Raw genomic sequence first — 16,382 nt, 5'->3', positions numbered from 1 at the left:
TAGCCTCCTGTTGCTACTATTACCCACTCTCCTAAAAGTCTGAATAAGTGTTGATACCTTATTAGGAATCATTCCCAACACATCCATCTTAGACAATACTTCCAGAGTCTCCTGTAAAGTTTCTCTTTCAGTAAAGACACAGAGGTAAATTCCTGCTAATGGCTTTAGGTACTGGACACTATGAACTTTTGTTCAGCATGTATATTTAATTGGCCCATTGGTAGCATGAGATTTGCTTCCTATGAAAGAAGCAAGATCAGAGAGGCTGTAGACACATGAATGGAACTGTAGGATGCATTTACTACATAGAGCAATGTCAGCTAGCACTGAATAAGCTAGGACAAGTGCCCTGCCATTGCAGCAGGGTAGCTGCAGTAACATAGACCCCTGTGCAGCCTGGTTGTAGGATTCAGTCCAAAATCTCCCCAGTGTGAAGGAACATGACTGAAGTAGGCAGCAATCTGTTTTGATTTAGTTGTGTTCACATAAGTCATCTCTTCACCAAAGTAATATTTGCCTCCTATATCGGATTAAATCAGTCTCAGAAGATTCTTCTGTGTTTTTTTTTCATATCTAGCAGTGGTTGAAAAAGCCAGCGTCAGTGGCAAATGTTGTTTACCTTCACAAAGCTGGGATTTTTCCTTGTGCATATACATAGAAAAGAGACAATTGCAGACTGAACTTTGCCTTACAAAAATCAAAGTTTAGGTGTGGAATGTGCATATACTGCTGTGCTGTCATCATAATGAACACCCAGAATGCTATGTGCTCAGGATCACAAATTCTCCTTTATAAACTTGTTTTGCTACTGGAAATACTTGTACCATTCTCCATTATATTTTTCAAAGTGTCACTTTAATGACTTCTTCCTTTTCATGTAGTTTTCAGAGCGCATCTGTAACTTGTATTATTATTATTTTCTGCTGTGGGCTTCCATAGGGTCTTGCTCTGGCTCATTTTGTATGGATTGCACCTTTACAAGTCACACTGCTGATGGGACTGCTCTGGGATATGTTAGAAGCTTCTGCATTTTGTGGACTTGCTCTTCTAATAGTCCTGGCTTTTTACCAAGCCTGGCTGGGACAAATGATGATGAAATACAGGTGATGAGACTGTTTTAATATATTTCAATACATTTTCCTGAAACATGTTGGTTTAAGAAGTTAATACCACTTGATTAAGAGTCTCTAGTTATGACAATGTCACAAAAGAGGAATCTAAAGAGTGTTGGCTGTGTCAGGAAACCGTGGACAAGCCTTACTAGATTTCTAATAATTCCTTTCACATTGTTCATAATGATTCTGTTAAAATAAATATTTTCATAAGATATAATTGGATACAAACTAACTATACAAAATGAAAAAGATGAAGATTGACCTACTGCCTTTTTACTTTGTAGGAATAAGAGGGCAGGAAAGATCAATGAGAGACTTGTCATCACCTCAGAAGTAATTGAAAATATACAGTCAGTTAAAGCCTATTGTTGGGAAGATGCAATGGAAAAAATGATTGAAAGCATCCGTGAGTAAGTGTTCTCATTTGTTAGTCAAATTTTTTATGTGCTCATAAAAAAAAAATATAGGTGGCTATGAACACCATCTGTGGTCTTGTTAGTTAACAAGTTAGGCATACAAATATTAATCCTCCGTAAACTAACTGTGCATTCCCACACTGCAGCTTGGGTTTTTTCACAAGTTGTCAAGTTCATTATGGAGGTGAGATTTAAATTTTTTTTTAATTTGCTTCCTCATTTGTTGTAATGATATTTCAGTGGTTAGCTTGCGCAGGTAAAACAATTGTGGCATCTGTGTTTGTTTCTGGCCAACCTTATCCTCATCTTACAATAAAAAGCCCTTTTGTGATGGTAGTTACTTAAGGCTTTACAGACTTTCCTATTCTTTGGTGGAGGAAACATTGAGTCCTCTGCAGCCATTTTCTGAGAAATGCACTAAAGCTGGTTTTAAATGTTACGTGCAATCTGTGAAAAGATTAAAATAGTGCAGTTTCATGTATTCATCCCAAACAATTGCATTAACATTTATTGTCTGTAGATAGCCTTGTATAATGCTTATCTCTTCAATTAATATTGAGATTGAACCGGAACAACCAGACCTGAAGCAGAAAGGAGGTAAAAGAGCTAACCTGGTTAGCTGAGAGCTATGAGAAGGAGGTCTTCCTTACTGACTGAGAGTAGTGGGGGAAGGGAGGAGAAGTGACATATTGATTGATGGGTGATGCTGCACTAAAGCTGTCCCGTGTGTTTAGCCCTTTATAGAGATTTAAAATTCTGTGCCAGGTGTGTGATTGGGAAAATAAAAGAAAAAAAAAAGAAATATAAGTGTCATATTATCATGTAAATAAAAGAGATGAAACAATATTATTACACAAACACGTTCTTGTTCAGCTGCTTTCTGAAAGACAATCCAGGGAAAGTGAGATGTTCTTTACCTTTAGGATAAGGAAGATCTTGAAATTTGTAATTATTTACTGTAAACAATGAGAGAAAACTCAGTCTGAATGCAGGCTGGGAGTTCCAGCTCCAAGACGGAACCAGGTTAGGATTCTCCTGGAGTCACTAGTCACATGAATTGCTTTTAGGAAATCTGAGACTACATCTTGTGATCAAATCCTGTAGAAATAAATTAAATAAATGTTAGTCCACAAAATGGTCACAGAAACCTGGAAAAAGGACTGTCATTTTAGGTTCTATATTTTCTATAATAATTTTTAGTGAATTTTATAATGCTAGAATTCAATTTTTATTGTATTATGCATGGCTTTTTAAAAGGCAAGAGTACAAGCAATATTACAAGGTTGAAGCATCTCTTTTACTTCTCTGGACCAAAATACCATGGTTTTTTGAGTGATCCAACAGGCCACTTGGTAGAGATATCACCAAGTTTCATAGAAGCTCTGGAGGGACTTACAGGGCCCTTTCTCCAGGGCAGCAGCTATTACTGTGACGGTGACCTGCATGCCTGGACACTTTCTTCAGGCCTCTCTTATGAAATACACACTTAACAAGTGCTAGGCACCCTGCTCCAAAACTGACTGAGCTCAGGTTTTCTGTCAGGGACTTTTAAGAACACTTTGGCTGACAAAAGTCGGTAAGGTGCCCGATGCATGTGGAAGTCTCATGCATGTGTAGTGTGGAGCTGAAAGGGGGTTCCACACAGCTCCAGAATCCTGGGTCGACTTTGCATGCAGACACTGTCTCAACGCCAGAAGACACATAAAGATTGTGGTGCTCATCCTGGCAGCACCAGGTGTTACCGTCACCAGTGGGACTGCGAACTTCTGCACAGTATTGCAGTGGTTAGAGCACTCACCCAGTCAGTCAGGACATTGGGGTCTAGCTCCATCTCTAGCCCCAGTTAATTGCTTTTGCAGCAGAGCAATTGCTCTTTCACTGCAGCAGAGGTGCCTCTGTTAAGGCAAAGCTGAGCTGCAGGGCACCCGGGGAATGTGAAGTGAATGGGGTCAAAATGAGAGCAGTCAATAGAAAGCTTCTGCACTGTGAATTAGGGCTCCCAACTCAGAAAATGAATTACACTCCCTGAACTGTTTCTTTTTTTTTATTTAATAGCTTGCTGTAAGATGCATAGACATTGTGGAAGCAGCTAAGAGTAATCACCAGTTGCATTCCTGACTGCACAGCAGTCAGTAACCTGCTCCATAGGCTGAGCTTGTACAGAGAGAGGAAAGGGGAGAGCAGAATCTCTGCCTTCCACCTCCTCAAGCTGAGGTTAACTGATACCTTACTTCATGGGTGAAGCTGTTAGTAGGGTGCTCTGCAAAAGGAGATGACACTGTAATCAGATTGTGCATTGTTCTTAGTTTTTTAATAGTCATGTATAGCAAATCTGGCATTTCAAAATATCTTATTTCTAGATATTTCTGTCTAGATGACCAGGGGTGTATGGGCTGGCGCTTCTGGAAATGTATAATATACCACAGTATTCTATTAAGGATGGTTGTGCCAGGAATTGTAGAGGCTTGTGGTTTATGAGATATCTAAATCATTACATAGATCATTGACATCTCTGAACATTGGTTCCAAAATTTGGCTCCAATTATTTTTTAGGTCCAAAAATTGTTTTGACTCTTCCTTTTAACCTACAGTCCTAGAAAATAACAAGGATGAATGAGCATTTGAGTTAAGTGTTTTACTAACAGTTCCATCCAAAATATTTGTAAGATGTAATCTGTGGAATTTTATACTAATTATTTGTATTTGTTTTTTTAACAGAACTGAACTGAAGCTTACCCGAAAAGCTGCTTATGTGAGATATTTCAACAGCTCAGCCTTCTTCTTTTCAGGCTTTTTTGTGGTGTTTTTAGCTGTGCTTCCATATGCCGTGATTAAAGGAATTATTCTCCGAAAAATATTTACCACTATATCCTTCTGCATTGTTCTTCGAATGACAGTGACCAGGCAGTTCCCCGGGTCCGTACAGACCTGGTATGACTCTATTGGAGCAATAAACAAAATACAGGTAGGGTACACACACTAAAATCTTCCCAAGTACGTAAGCTAATTCTTTACAGCATGTTATCTGGTCAGTTGATCAACAAAAGCTCAAAGCCTTTATGCAGACTTTTGGAATATACTATATGTTGCTTTGACTACACACCATGAAATGTCATTATAAATCTTGATATTGTTATATGGTTCCCCAGGCAGCATAACCACAGGCGTCTCATTCTCCCTGCACGCTGCTTTTTTGAAGCAGTGGCATTTAGTTTTTTCTTCCCATTGCAAAATAAGGAGCTTAATAAAAATGTTGTGGTGCTTAAGAGATGTTTTTTCTTCAGAGAAGGAAGTACAAAATTAGTACGTGTTTTATATAGCACAGCTTCCAGTAGCTGCAGTCGCAGATCTCCTGTTTTCCTAGCTATTAGTGGCAAGAACAGCAGGAGATTGTGCATCTTATGCAAATGTTCATCTCATTCATTATGAGTAGTAAATATAATTAAGGTACTGCTCAAATAATTATTACCTACCTTACCTACTGAGATCAATTGCTCATATACCAGCATGAGAGGCTTATCTGCAGAGTCAAATCAGGGCGAATTCTCATTAAGTCTATCTGGTTTATCTACTGTTTTGAAATCATTCCTCATTAAAAGAATTCTTATTCTATTTTAAGGTGAAATCTTAGGCTTTTTTTTTTTTTTACATATTTAGAGGGTTTTTTTCGGGGGTAAAACATACATTTTATTATTTTTAGTGTGATAAATATACCTAATATGGAACTTAAAGATCTTAATCAGAAATCTGAACTTTAATATAAAATAAGAAGCAGGTATTGGATTTTTATGATTTTCAACTGGGCAGGAAATTAAAGAAATCTAGCCATAAACCTTTCTATTCAACATTCAGAAGGCTGCCTTGTTGGATCCCAGTTTGGGCAGTCCTTATGTTCGCACATTCCCTGGGCATTAGTGGAGGTATCTGGTCTTTCCTGTTTCCCGGAAGAGCGTATCCAATGCCCTGTCACAGAAGTGGCAAACCCAGTTGTCATACCATTTCCCTCACCTTGCTGAACATTTATCTTTGGGGTATTAACTCTGTAGGTGCTCCAGAATCCATAAATAATCATCTCTTTGTGGCAGGTTCAGTATAGACCTCATAGACTGCACACAATCCCAGAACACCAATTCCCTTTACTTGTCACAAGAAACATAAACATAAGTAATAAACCACTCATACATTTATCTGATTTAATTTCCTCATCAATATAGAGAGTTCACTGGGTTAGATATGTCCAGTGGGTTATTGTATTTGCTGTTTAGCTATGCCCATGTTTTCTAGACCATGAAGACTTTCAGGATCAGTGTGCTTTCTCTATCACTGCTCCAGCAACTCCACTGGCTGACCCCACTGCCTTTGTTATGAAAGCCTAGCTATCATTTCCTTCTTTTGCATAAACTGTGTGTGTTTTGCCTTCCATTTTTTTTGGTTCCTGCCCTTTCAATATTCTGCTTTTCCTCTTCTACTTGTTGATAATTGGTAAATTTACAACTTTACTCTAGGGGACTGATTTTCCCCCTTACCATCTACTTAGTTTGTCCACTGTATTGCCCATGTAGACCTACTTGGCTCCACATAATTTGAAAAGACAATTTAGGGGAGATGGCACCTATAGACTGTAGGGATAGAAAAGTCATCTTTCCTATGTTAGCATAGGTTTATTCTTTTTTCATAGTATTATCCCAGAAGGTAACACAAGCATCAAGTCGCTGACTTGTGTCATATGAAATTACACTACTTCGGTGCTGCACTGGCCAGGATCATTATCTGCTTTTTTTTTTGTGTGATTGTTATTGGTAGAGTCATCATTCTAACTCTTTTAAACTCTTGCAGCTTTGGAATAGGGAGACAGCAGCATGTTTCACTGTTTACCAGAGTGCAACCTTCCACATCCTATTCCAAAACCAAAGGTTTACTTGAAAAGGATTAATTTTGGAGAAGTGATGCTGCCTGATACAAGTCCCAAAAGCAAAGGAAATGCCAAGTTTTTATATTATTTCTAAACCAGAATCAAATAAATATATGGTTGTTTTCACTAGCAGTGAAAGAATTGGTAGTTTCAAAAACATTTCCTTCTGCATCCAAAAGACGTTGTCTAAACTATATTTATGCCTCTCTCTAAGACACTGCAATGCAATAGCACCATCAGAAATATCAGCTAGTGCTCAGTGTTGGCAAGTCTGTGCTGCTTTGTGAGATATGGCCGTCGTCTCTTACCATTTTGTCTCATCTGCTTTCATGGTGTTTCTAGGATTTCTTGCTGAAAAAAGAATATAAAGCACTGGAGTATAATCTAACCACCACTGGGGTTGAGCTGGACAAAGTAACAGCTTTTTGGGATGAGGTTAGTACTTTTACCCAAACTAAATTAAAACACAGAGTGTATCTTTTTTACCAATATTTGCCTTGCTCTAAAAAGAGCAGCCTACATGCCTTCATTTTAACTAGCCTCAGCTATCAGCAGGCAGGGAATATATGGCAAGTAATTAATGTACGATATCAGATTATCCACGATTGAGAAACTTTGGAAGAGACCTTTTAATAAATGTTAAGACCTATAATAAGTAGTTATTTCTGATTTAAGCCAGCCTGAAAACATAATCAGGCTATGGCATGTATAAACATTGAAAAGCAGTTCTATAATAAGCAAATTCTGTTTGTGTCCACAAATTTAGGAGTAAGTACAATACATATATTAAAAAATGTGTATTTACAAATATAATTAATATGTTACAGATAGGAAAAGTAACACCAGAAAAATAAGTTTGTATGTTTTCGTAAGTCCTTAATATGATATACATGGCTACATATGCATGTTTTATTTATTTTTTTATGTACATACAAATACACATCTGTGTATGTTGCAGGGAATTGGAGAGCTGTTTGTAAAAGCAAACCAGGAAAACAACAACAGCAAAGCTCCTAGCACTGACAACAATCTCTTCTTCAGTAATTTTCCCCTTCATGCCTCTCCTGTTCTTCAGGACATAAATTTCAAGATTGAGAAGGGACAGTTATTAGCTGTTTCTGGATCTACTGGAGCAGGCAAGGTATTTCTATTTCTGTTGTTTCAACAAAAGTCCTAATAATTTTAAGGAATAATATTGTCTTGTTATCTGTGTTGTTACCTGTATTATTACGGTGTTCTTGCTGTCCTGTGCTCCGTGTAAAAATGATGGCTGCAGGAAAAAAGTATGAATAAGCAGTAAGTGCCAACAGAATGGCCAATTGTTATTTGAAATTTTCCTCTGTGGCTAGTAGGAGAAAGAGTTTTCTGGATATTCTTTGTGCATAGAAGGATACAGACTTAATAAGGAAATAGTAATTTAAATTACAAAACTGTTTTTCCATAGGAAGTAAAAGGAGATTTGCAGAAATAATTCAGACTGAAACCTAAAGTTAATGCTCATGGTGAGAATCTCCCTCCCTTTAAAACAATAAACCAGAGAACATAGCATAGATATCCAAATGGCCCCATGTGCTAGAAAGCAGATGTTTTGTTTTTTTTTTTTCCTACTTTGCTAACATTTTAAGGAAAAACTTTAACACAAGATGGTCAATAACCTGACAAGCCTGGCAGGGATTAGCCAGGTAACTAAAACGCGTGCCTTGGACATGTGGCAATACCTGGTCACTTGTGTTCCGGTTCCTACAGTGCCTCACTCAGACAGGCTCCCTAAGTCCTGTGTGAAAGCGTGGGGAGGTGCTGCTGAAACTGATGACTTTCTGAGAAAAGTTGTGGTTTAGATTAATCATTATTTTAGAACCCCAAAATGTTATCAATACATTTATTTTGCAGATAACACATCTGATTAACCTCATTAATATCAATTCAACTGTGATACTCTTATTCACTCTGAACAGCAAATAATTAGATGCATCTTTGATCTTGACTGGGTTTTCTGAGGAGATGTGAAAATCAAAACAAGCAATTGTTATGTGTTTGGCAACTTTTCCTGTTTAACAAATTATTGGTGAACATATTCTGATTTGTTTTATTTGCATTGGGTAAAATCTTTGGTCTGTTGGAGTCAATGGCAAAGGACTTATCCATTTCAATATGAACAAAGCTTCTATGTTATTTTTCAATAATTATAGCACTAGGAAAGAGTAAGGGACTCAGGACATGAGGTTGTCCTCAAGCTGATACGTTGAAGGTGCATTTTAGTGTGATACTTTTGAATTAACAGAATAGTTTTCCTATGTTGCTGATCATCTCAGATGGCTGTTGCTAAAGCTGATACTTGTAATACAAAAATGTCAACTAGAAAGCACTGAAGGATGTAAGTCTATCTCCTTTATTTAGCTACTTAGGAAACTGAGGAAAATTCAGATCACACTGAGCAGTTTATGTGAATATTTACATACAACAAATTTGTGCTTTTCAAAGCAACAAAGATAAAAGGCTTATAATAGTATCTGAAAGATTCACAAAAAATAAGATTTACCCCCCCCCCCCCCCAAAAAAAAAAAAAGAGTTTCTCTTTTCCTTACACCCTCTTAATTTAAGGTTTCCTTCATGTTGCTTGAGACTGTTACTGTATATTCCAGGAATTGTCAGGTGTGTGAAACAGACAGCACACTTATTTGCTATATAACAAGTATTAAGCCTGACACCAGCTCTTTAATAATGCTTCAATATTAGATAGGATTGGATTTGGATTTTTTTTTTCCATTTATGTTATATGGCACAAGATACAGTAGTTTAACATCCAGTGTGCAAAACATACTAAACGGCTGTCTTTTGCAAGATCAGAAACATCTTACTCAGCATTTTGGAAAATTCAGATTCTGGTATAATGGAAAGAATCTCGTGAGACTGCCCCCACATATTGAATAACTTGTCAAAGGATCTCTGGCCTTGACAGCATGAAACTGTGACTTAGACAGATTTTTAGATCTCTGGCTGTTACGTCCCAGCTTTGTTGACTGTTTATTAGTGATAAGAACACCACTGGAATGGCTTTGTAACATATTTTTCCTTGTATTTCTCAATTCTATTCTTTGATCTAGTAGTCAGTGATGTGTGACAAGGTTACTACAAGCTACTGATTAACTTTGAAATTATAACATGTCAGTACTGAAATTGCAATCAATTCTTTTATGAAGGGAAATAGTAAATATACTTAGGTCATGTATTCACGTAAATGATTTAACAGTTGCAGAGGAAAATTCAGATTGCACTGAGCAGTTTGTGAGTAATTGTATACACATACACAAAGAAATTGCATTTTTTCAAGGCAATACAGATAAAAGGCTTATGAACACTAGCAAAATTGTAAACATGAATTGTGTTGTGCAAAGAACAAACAAAATAGTCACTGATAAAGTTAAAAATCAAATTACATTCTTCATAAATACTAATACCTTGTGACTGTATGTGTCTTACAGATACTCACATTTTTAACTTGTAAAATTACTGGGAATTTAATTAAAAATATATACTTTTGCAGCAGTGTGCCTTTTATACAATGTATCTTACACATTTTTTATTGTTCATTGAATGCAATTTCTCTCATTTCAGAGGCCTTTCAGAACCATACATATCATGAAAATCTCCACTAATGCAGCTTGCACTAGATGAGTACTTACAGGGACACTCTTTACAAGACTAATGTACCATTTAAGTCACTTAACAGAGTGACTCTTATTTTGTTTAGCATTTCTTATGGTTGTGTGGGTCTCTGATATATTAACCAAGTGTTAATGATTTTTCAGACTTCTCTTCTGATGTTGATAATGGGAGAACTGGAGCCTTCGCAGGGCAAAATTAAACACAGTGGAAGGATATCCTTTTCACCTCAAGTCTCCTGGATAATGCCTGGAACAATAAAAGAAAACATAATTTTTGGTGTATCCTATGATGAATACCGATACAAGAGTGTCATCAAAGCCTGCCAACTAGAAGAGGTCAGTTATCTAGGACTGTTAAGACCTGTGACCCAACTCAAGTGAAAAACCCCAAAGAATAATCCAGGGAGTGGAGCTTTAAGTAAGCGAGATGTTTCTGAGATTTAAGGAACTCAGTCTGGTATCTCAATTTTGTGGAATTGCAAGTCAGCCTGTTGCCAGCTCCTTGGGAGATACACTGACAGTGCCAGTTTACACAACAGGAGCTAAATAAGCTGACTCAGATATTATAAGGTGTCTGCCTTCTCAGTCTTCCTTGCTAGTTAAAAACCTGGGTAAACATATCAATGTTAAGGAAATTATATAAGAAGTATTTTTTCTACACACTATTTTTTTTGTGTTTCCTCCCTATAAAGATGCTTTTCCTTACAATCTTGGAAATTAAACTATTTTCCTCCTTTCTTTTGCACTTCAAAAATGGCTCCAGGAATAATTAGAACTCTGTGCCAGAAACTCAAGTTATTTAGAGGAAAATCTTGACTGAAGTTGAGTTTTTCTGTGCGTACACTGAAAATTCTCATGCTGGAAATGATTGCAGGATCAATCTTTATGTGACATGCCCACAATTAGTACGATGACGTGAAAACGTCGTTATGTCTGTTTGATGTTGCCAGAGGGTAGTGTAGGTAAAGGTCTCTTTTCACATTGCAAGATAGAAAAGGAGCCAGCATTTTAGACCTTTCTACCCTTATTGCTGTGCCTTAAGATCAGGCATTTTGTCTGTAACATGTAGATGAAAACAATAAATATTTAACTGTGCTGAATAGGATCTGTCTTTAGGCCACACGGTGAAACATACTTTCCTTTAGCCCAGTCAAGCAAGAAAACAATAGCCAGTCTGTTTAAAAGTAAGATGAGGTTGCTGCGCTTTATCTCAGAGCAGGGTATAGTTAAGCGATAAAGTAATCTTTTCATATACGTTTATGGCCATTTCAGCTTGTGTTTGGATTGTGGTTTGCTGGAAATCTTCTTTGAAAGCTTCTGAAGAAAGGAGAATTAACAACTTCTGTGTCAGGCTTTCGAAGAGAGTAATTCTTAACCCCAGTCTTACAAGTGGTAGTTAATGCCAAAGCTCCAAGAACAGCTGGCTTCAGCAGTTCAAAACTGTCCTTGCCCAAAGAGGCTTCCCAGCCCAGGCTCTTCCTAGAGCAGAAGGTGGTTAATGATGACTCAGTGTCTTGGTGGGACGCCTTGGTGTTTCGGTGTCAGTGGGATGGCTTGGTGTCTCAGTAGGTTGCAGATCTTTTGTTCTCCAAACAGGCTCAATCGAGCCAGCTTTGATCTGTGTTGGTGCAGCTCTGTGCAGAATGATATGCTTCACCTCCTACCAGGGCTCATTATTTGAGACCAAGTTTGATACTTATGAGGATATTTTCTTCTGGGCTGAAGCTGAATAAATTGGGCTGGTCTGAAGAGAAGGCAGAATGGCCTGGAAGGAAGACAAATGCATTACCTTATTGCTATTATGCTTTCTATTCTCATTAGCTTTCACAACTTAGTTACTGAACAGGACTTGGTATGGCAGATTGAAGAATAGATTTCAAATGTTAACTACCTTTTTATTTCTCAGTGTGACCTTTTAGGGTTTTATTACGATAAAGGTTAGAGCTTTGTTGGATTCAGGTTGTGTATGTTCTAATTCCTCAGAAAGGAGAGGTACTGGAGAGTTTTTGCCTAAGGAAGTTTACCTTGCCCTCTTCTCTGCAACTTTCCTAGGTAGTTATGTAGTCCACCTGAATGAAAGCCCGTTGCTGAGTGTTTCTTGTGCGGGCTCTTCAAGGTGAACCAAGGATTGGTGATAAAAGAGAGTTTATTTCCTCGTTGCACATATACTGAAAGTCAGTTAACATACAGCTCTTAACAGTGGCTAAGTGAGATTTACTTCCAAGCTCTATGCTCACAAAAACTTTTTTGGAAGCACAAAGCCATCTTCTTTGACCCAGTGCACAAACAGATGTGTTACTGCTGCAAAAAGTAACATACCTGCAAAATGCCCCCTTTGCTTTGCCATCTCCACTATCACCCTGTAAAGGAAGCATGCTGAAGATCTAGTCCAATTCCGAAATTTGATGTCTTTTTCCCTTTGTCTTTGTTAATGCCAGTACAGTATGACAGGTTGCACTATGTGGGTCACGTCAGACCATATACATAGGTTTGAGGCTTCCTGAAACACCATAAATAGCCCGTTCTTGTCCGTCAGCAGAACAGGACACCGAAGCTGTATGACTTCATACAAGGTGCTCTGCACTTTGTTTTAGGTCTATCAAGATATGTAAATTATGTGAAGCAAGTGTAACTTAAATAATTTGGGGTGCATAAGAATTTTCCGAAAAGTCAGCGCTACATTTTTCTGCCTTTCTGCCTTCTGGCTTTTTGGATTGGTACACAGTTGATTTGCTAAGGAATTATCACTTATAGCCTCTTTAGAGTTGCAAAGTACTTAAGGTAAATTTATCTCAAACTAATTATGAAAGGTTGAACATGCAAGTAAATATTTCTCAGAGCTTTCCATATTTTTAGGTGTCCAAGAACAAATTTTTCACTGTATAGGAAATAAGATCTTTATTTAGAGCTTAGAATGTGTTATATGTTAGATTTTTATTCTGTAAGTCCTAAAGAATGGCAAATCTGGTTATATTCACCATTACCTAAAAAACAGGTGTTCTTTGGTATGCTTTTTTTTGGATAGAAGAAGGATTTTTGATGTTTTTCTAAAAGTATTCTTGCAGCTTTACATTTTGTTCTATTTATGTATGGAACCATCAAAAGAAAGGTTAAAAAGATGGTTTGTTCTCTAATAAATTTTGAATATTCACAATTAACATTACTGGAAAGCAATGAAACTATGAACAACAAAAATATTTTCTTTTATTTCTTTTATGAGCTTCCATAAGTTTATAGCAATTTAGAACACTAAAATGGGACGCTTCTTAGTCCGAAGAGGTTCAGGTTGCCACATGTTGTACTTCCTTGACTTGTATACTCAGCTTAAGAGATTTCTGCTTTCAGCTTCTTATTCTTGTTGCCTTGCTGCAATTCACCTACCCCTCAACTGTGCCAGTACACCTGTTTATAATGTCATACTGTGAAACAGAAGATTAAGATTAAAAAGAAAATTATTATGGTATATTGGAGGACTGCATCCCTCTTAAATACTCTGCTGGGGTAGTTTGACAAAAGTGTGTGTGTGTAGTGCAGAATGCATTAGGATCTCAGTCTGTGCCTGGGTTTACAGGCTCAGTTAGTGTGTACACGTCTCTCAAGTATCCTTTTTTCTCATGCCTAAGGTACTTTTTAAACTTCTGTTTGTACAGCTTATACATATATTTTTATGGTAGTGGAGCTTGCTTTATATGTGTAAAATGATTCAGGACTTGATTATAACTACATTTCTTGATTATATTTTTTTCTTTGAGGCTAAGTAAGGCATCAGGGGTGGTAAAATCATGTTTTACAATGTGGTTCTAATTACTGGAGTTTGGAAATGGGCAGAAGTTAAGAGGAGAGAAGTGGAAAGTGATAGAACAACAGAAAGACTGCTTTGGAGTTGAGCTGAAGAGACTGTAAATAAGAGCTACCTTAGCATTCTTGGTATCCTATAGAAACAGCCTTACTGGCAAAAATTATTTCTGAAAGCTCAGCACAAACTAATTATGGCTGTAGTGAGATGTAAGTGGTGGGTAGGCATCGGCTGTATTCTTGTGTGATGCTGAACTAAAGGGAATCCCAATACATTTAAATTCCATGATACATTCTGTGAAACATCACAGTAAAAAAAAGTTTTACAAAAAGGCATAGGAGAAGACCTGCTTGTTCCTTCTACTCTGCCTTCTTCCTCTTTTTTTTTTTTCTTAGAGAAATAGCAAATATTTTAGCAAGCAAGCAGGATGAGTACCTAATTTAAAATGTCTTCTAAAATGAAAGTCCCAGTTTGCAAATATGGAAGTGAAGGCTTTCAACTTCTAGATCAAAGCATTCCAGCACAGATCAGTAGTCCTTGCCATTTGTTCTTTATTCAGAAGCTTTTTTGAAATAAATTGTTGGAATGGGTTTAATTTTGAGTATGCAGGCATTATCACAAATCTATTACCTTTAAAATCTTAAATTGGCATGCTATAATATAGAGAAGCCAAGATGTAATTGCTACAGCTTCTGAACCATTTCCTAAAGACAGTTCCCATAGGCAAGCTTAAAGGTACTCGAAAAGTAAGATAAGATGAATTGATGCTGCCTTGGCTTATGCTACCTTTTTTTTTTTTTTTGGACAAGGTTTATTAACCTTTTTATCAAGTACTTTTCATCACATTCATGGTAAAAATCAATTAGCAAGAGAAGATGAACTTTTGCCTAGCACTTCAAATTAAGGATGAAGTATGAACAAATTTAACACTGAGAAACCATCCTGCATAATTAATTGATTTTTATTCTCATTGCTTAATAGCAGAAGCCACTGGGAGAAGTGAACTGGATGAGTTTATATGTCTATGGAAACTTGCTACTAAATTTGAAGTAATTCCACAAGCATAACTTCCCTGGAGCTTGAAGGGTTTTATTAATGTCATGGCAGGGATAACATGAATATAAATGGGCATTTATAGGAGTAGCCAATAGGTTTTGTAAAATCCATATTACTGATGTAATGAGAAATGGGGAAGGAATGTGGCTTGTTTTTCAGATTTTTAGGTTGAAAAATCAGTATTAATAGCCTACTATACACAAGGTATGGGATTTTTGTTTGGTTTTCACACTTGCTAAGTTGAAAAGCTAAAACCTTTGGACAGTTGAAATGGGAATCTTTGTGTCTAAATGCTGTTAACATTGAGCAAAATAATCCTAAGAGAATGCGTTCCTCCAGTAAAAACTGCAGAAGCCAGCCTCTTATAGTTATTCTTGTTAAAAAAATAAACAAGTGTCATCTCCCACGTGAAGTGGTGCAGTAATTCATTAGTTTCAAAACTATACTGCCACAACTTCTGTTTTTACCTTTTAGCAAAGTAAGATAGATATTTTTCCACCTAGTTAGTTCATTTGATCCTTCAACAGTTACCTAAGAGACCATAAACACATAATGGCAAACTACCTTTAAGAGATTACCACTCTCAAAGTAAACACATGTTCTGATTTGAGAGCCACCAGCTGCTCATAAACGTAATGTTTAACGTGGCATGCAAATGCAGGAAGTTTTTCCATGCAAAATCAAATAATATAATAGTACTAAATAAATTTGTGGCCAAATCCTGTGGTTTTTTGAGTTGGTTTTATAAAGAGTGCAGGAGATTAATTTTGATCTGAGAACTTAGATTATAGAGAGAATAACTAAAGAAAAAGACAGCCAATATGCCAAGCCCTGATTAGTGTTCCTGTGTGTTCAACATCTCCTTGCAAAGGATGGCATCCATCCCTGGGTGAGAAGTTCACTGCTTTGTCAAGGATACACTGAAACAGAAACACATATCCTTGCATCCCACTGTACTGCTCCAGCCCCTTTTATCTGTGCTGGTTTTGGTTTTGTTTGTTTTTTGTTGGTTGGTTGGTTTGGGGGTTTGTGTCAGTAAGTGAAATACTTTGTGCCCTGGTTTTGTGCCTGTTTTTCACAAGGGATATTGGCAGATTACAGTGTGGAAGAGAGGAACAATAAGGATTCAAGTCTGGAAAGAAGTGCTTTGTAGTAGGTCGTAGTCTAGAAGAGGATTTTAAGAGATATCTTGGTTACCTAATCAGGTACATGTCTACAGTGTAAACTATGTGAGAGCGTTACTTAGCCTGTCCTCACAGCTGGGGAGAGCAACAGGCATGTCAAGGTGAAGTTCATCTCATCCTAATGTAAACAGCCTAAATAGCATAAATGCCTCTTTCAGGCAGAAAGTCCACATAATCTGTCAAATCTCCCACTACAACCATGGCATCTCAGATGTGTGGGCCCAAAAGCTGGCTACCT

General features: G+C 37.2%; 1 protein-coding gene across 2 annotated transcripts in view; it reads left to right on the top strand.

Annotated features, from left to right (window-relative positions):
* Positions 1-16,382, top strand: part of CFTR (CF transmembrane conductance regulator) — an 89,072-nt gene that overhangs the window by 21,158 nt on the left and 51,532 nt on the right. The window contains exons 6-11 of one of the 2 annotated variants that reach the window (XM_086739999.1): positions 940-1,103; positions 1,400-1,525; positions 4,250-4,496; positions 6,786-6,878; positions 7,402-7,584; positions 10,253-10,444. In XM_086739999.1, the coding sequence (XP_086596125.1) occupies positions 940-1,103; positions 1,400-1,525; positions 4,250-4,496; positions 6,786-6,878; positions 7,402-7,584; positions 10,253-10,444 (1,005 nt within the window). The remainder of the gene's footprint in view (positions 1-939; positions 1,104-1,399; positions 1,526-4,249; positions 4,497-6,785; positions 6,879-7,401; positions 7,585-10,252; positions 10,445-16,382) is intronic. The other variant, XM_086740000.1, reaches the window with a different exon arrangement.

The sequence above is a fragment of the Chlamydotis macqueenii genome, chromosome 1, assembly GCF_036417535.1.
Source record: "Chlamydotis macqueenii isolate bChlMac1 chromosome 1, bChlMac1.mat, whole genome shotgun sequence".
In the NCBI taxonomy this organism is placed as follows: domain Eukaryota; kingdom Metazoa; phylum Chordata; class Aves; order Otidiformes; family Otididae; genus Chlamydotis; species Chlamydotis macqueenii.
The sequence above is the reverse complement of the archived record's forward strand: the minus strand, read 5'-3'. Positions and strand labels throughout refer to the sequence as shown.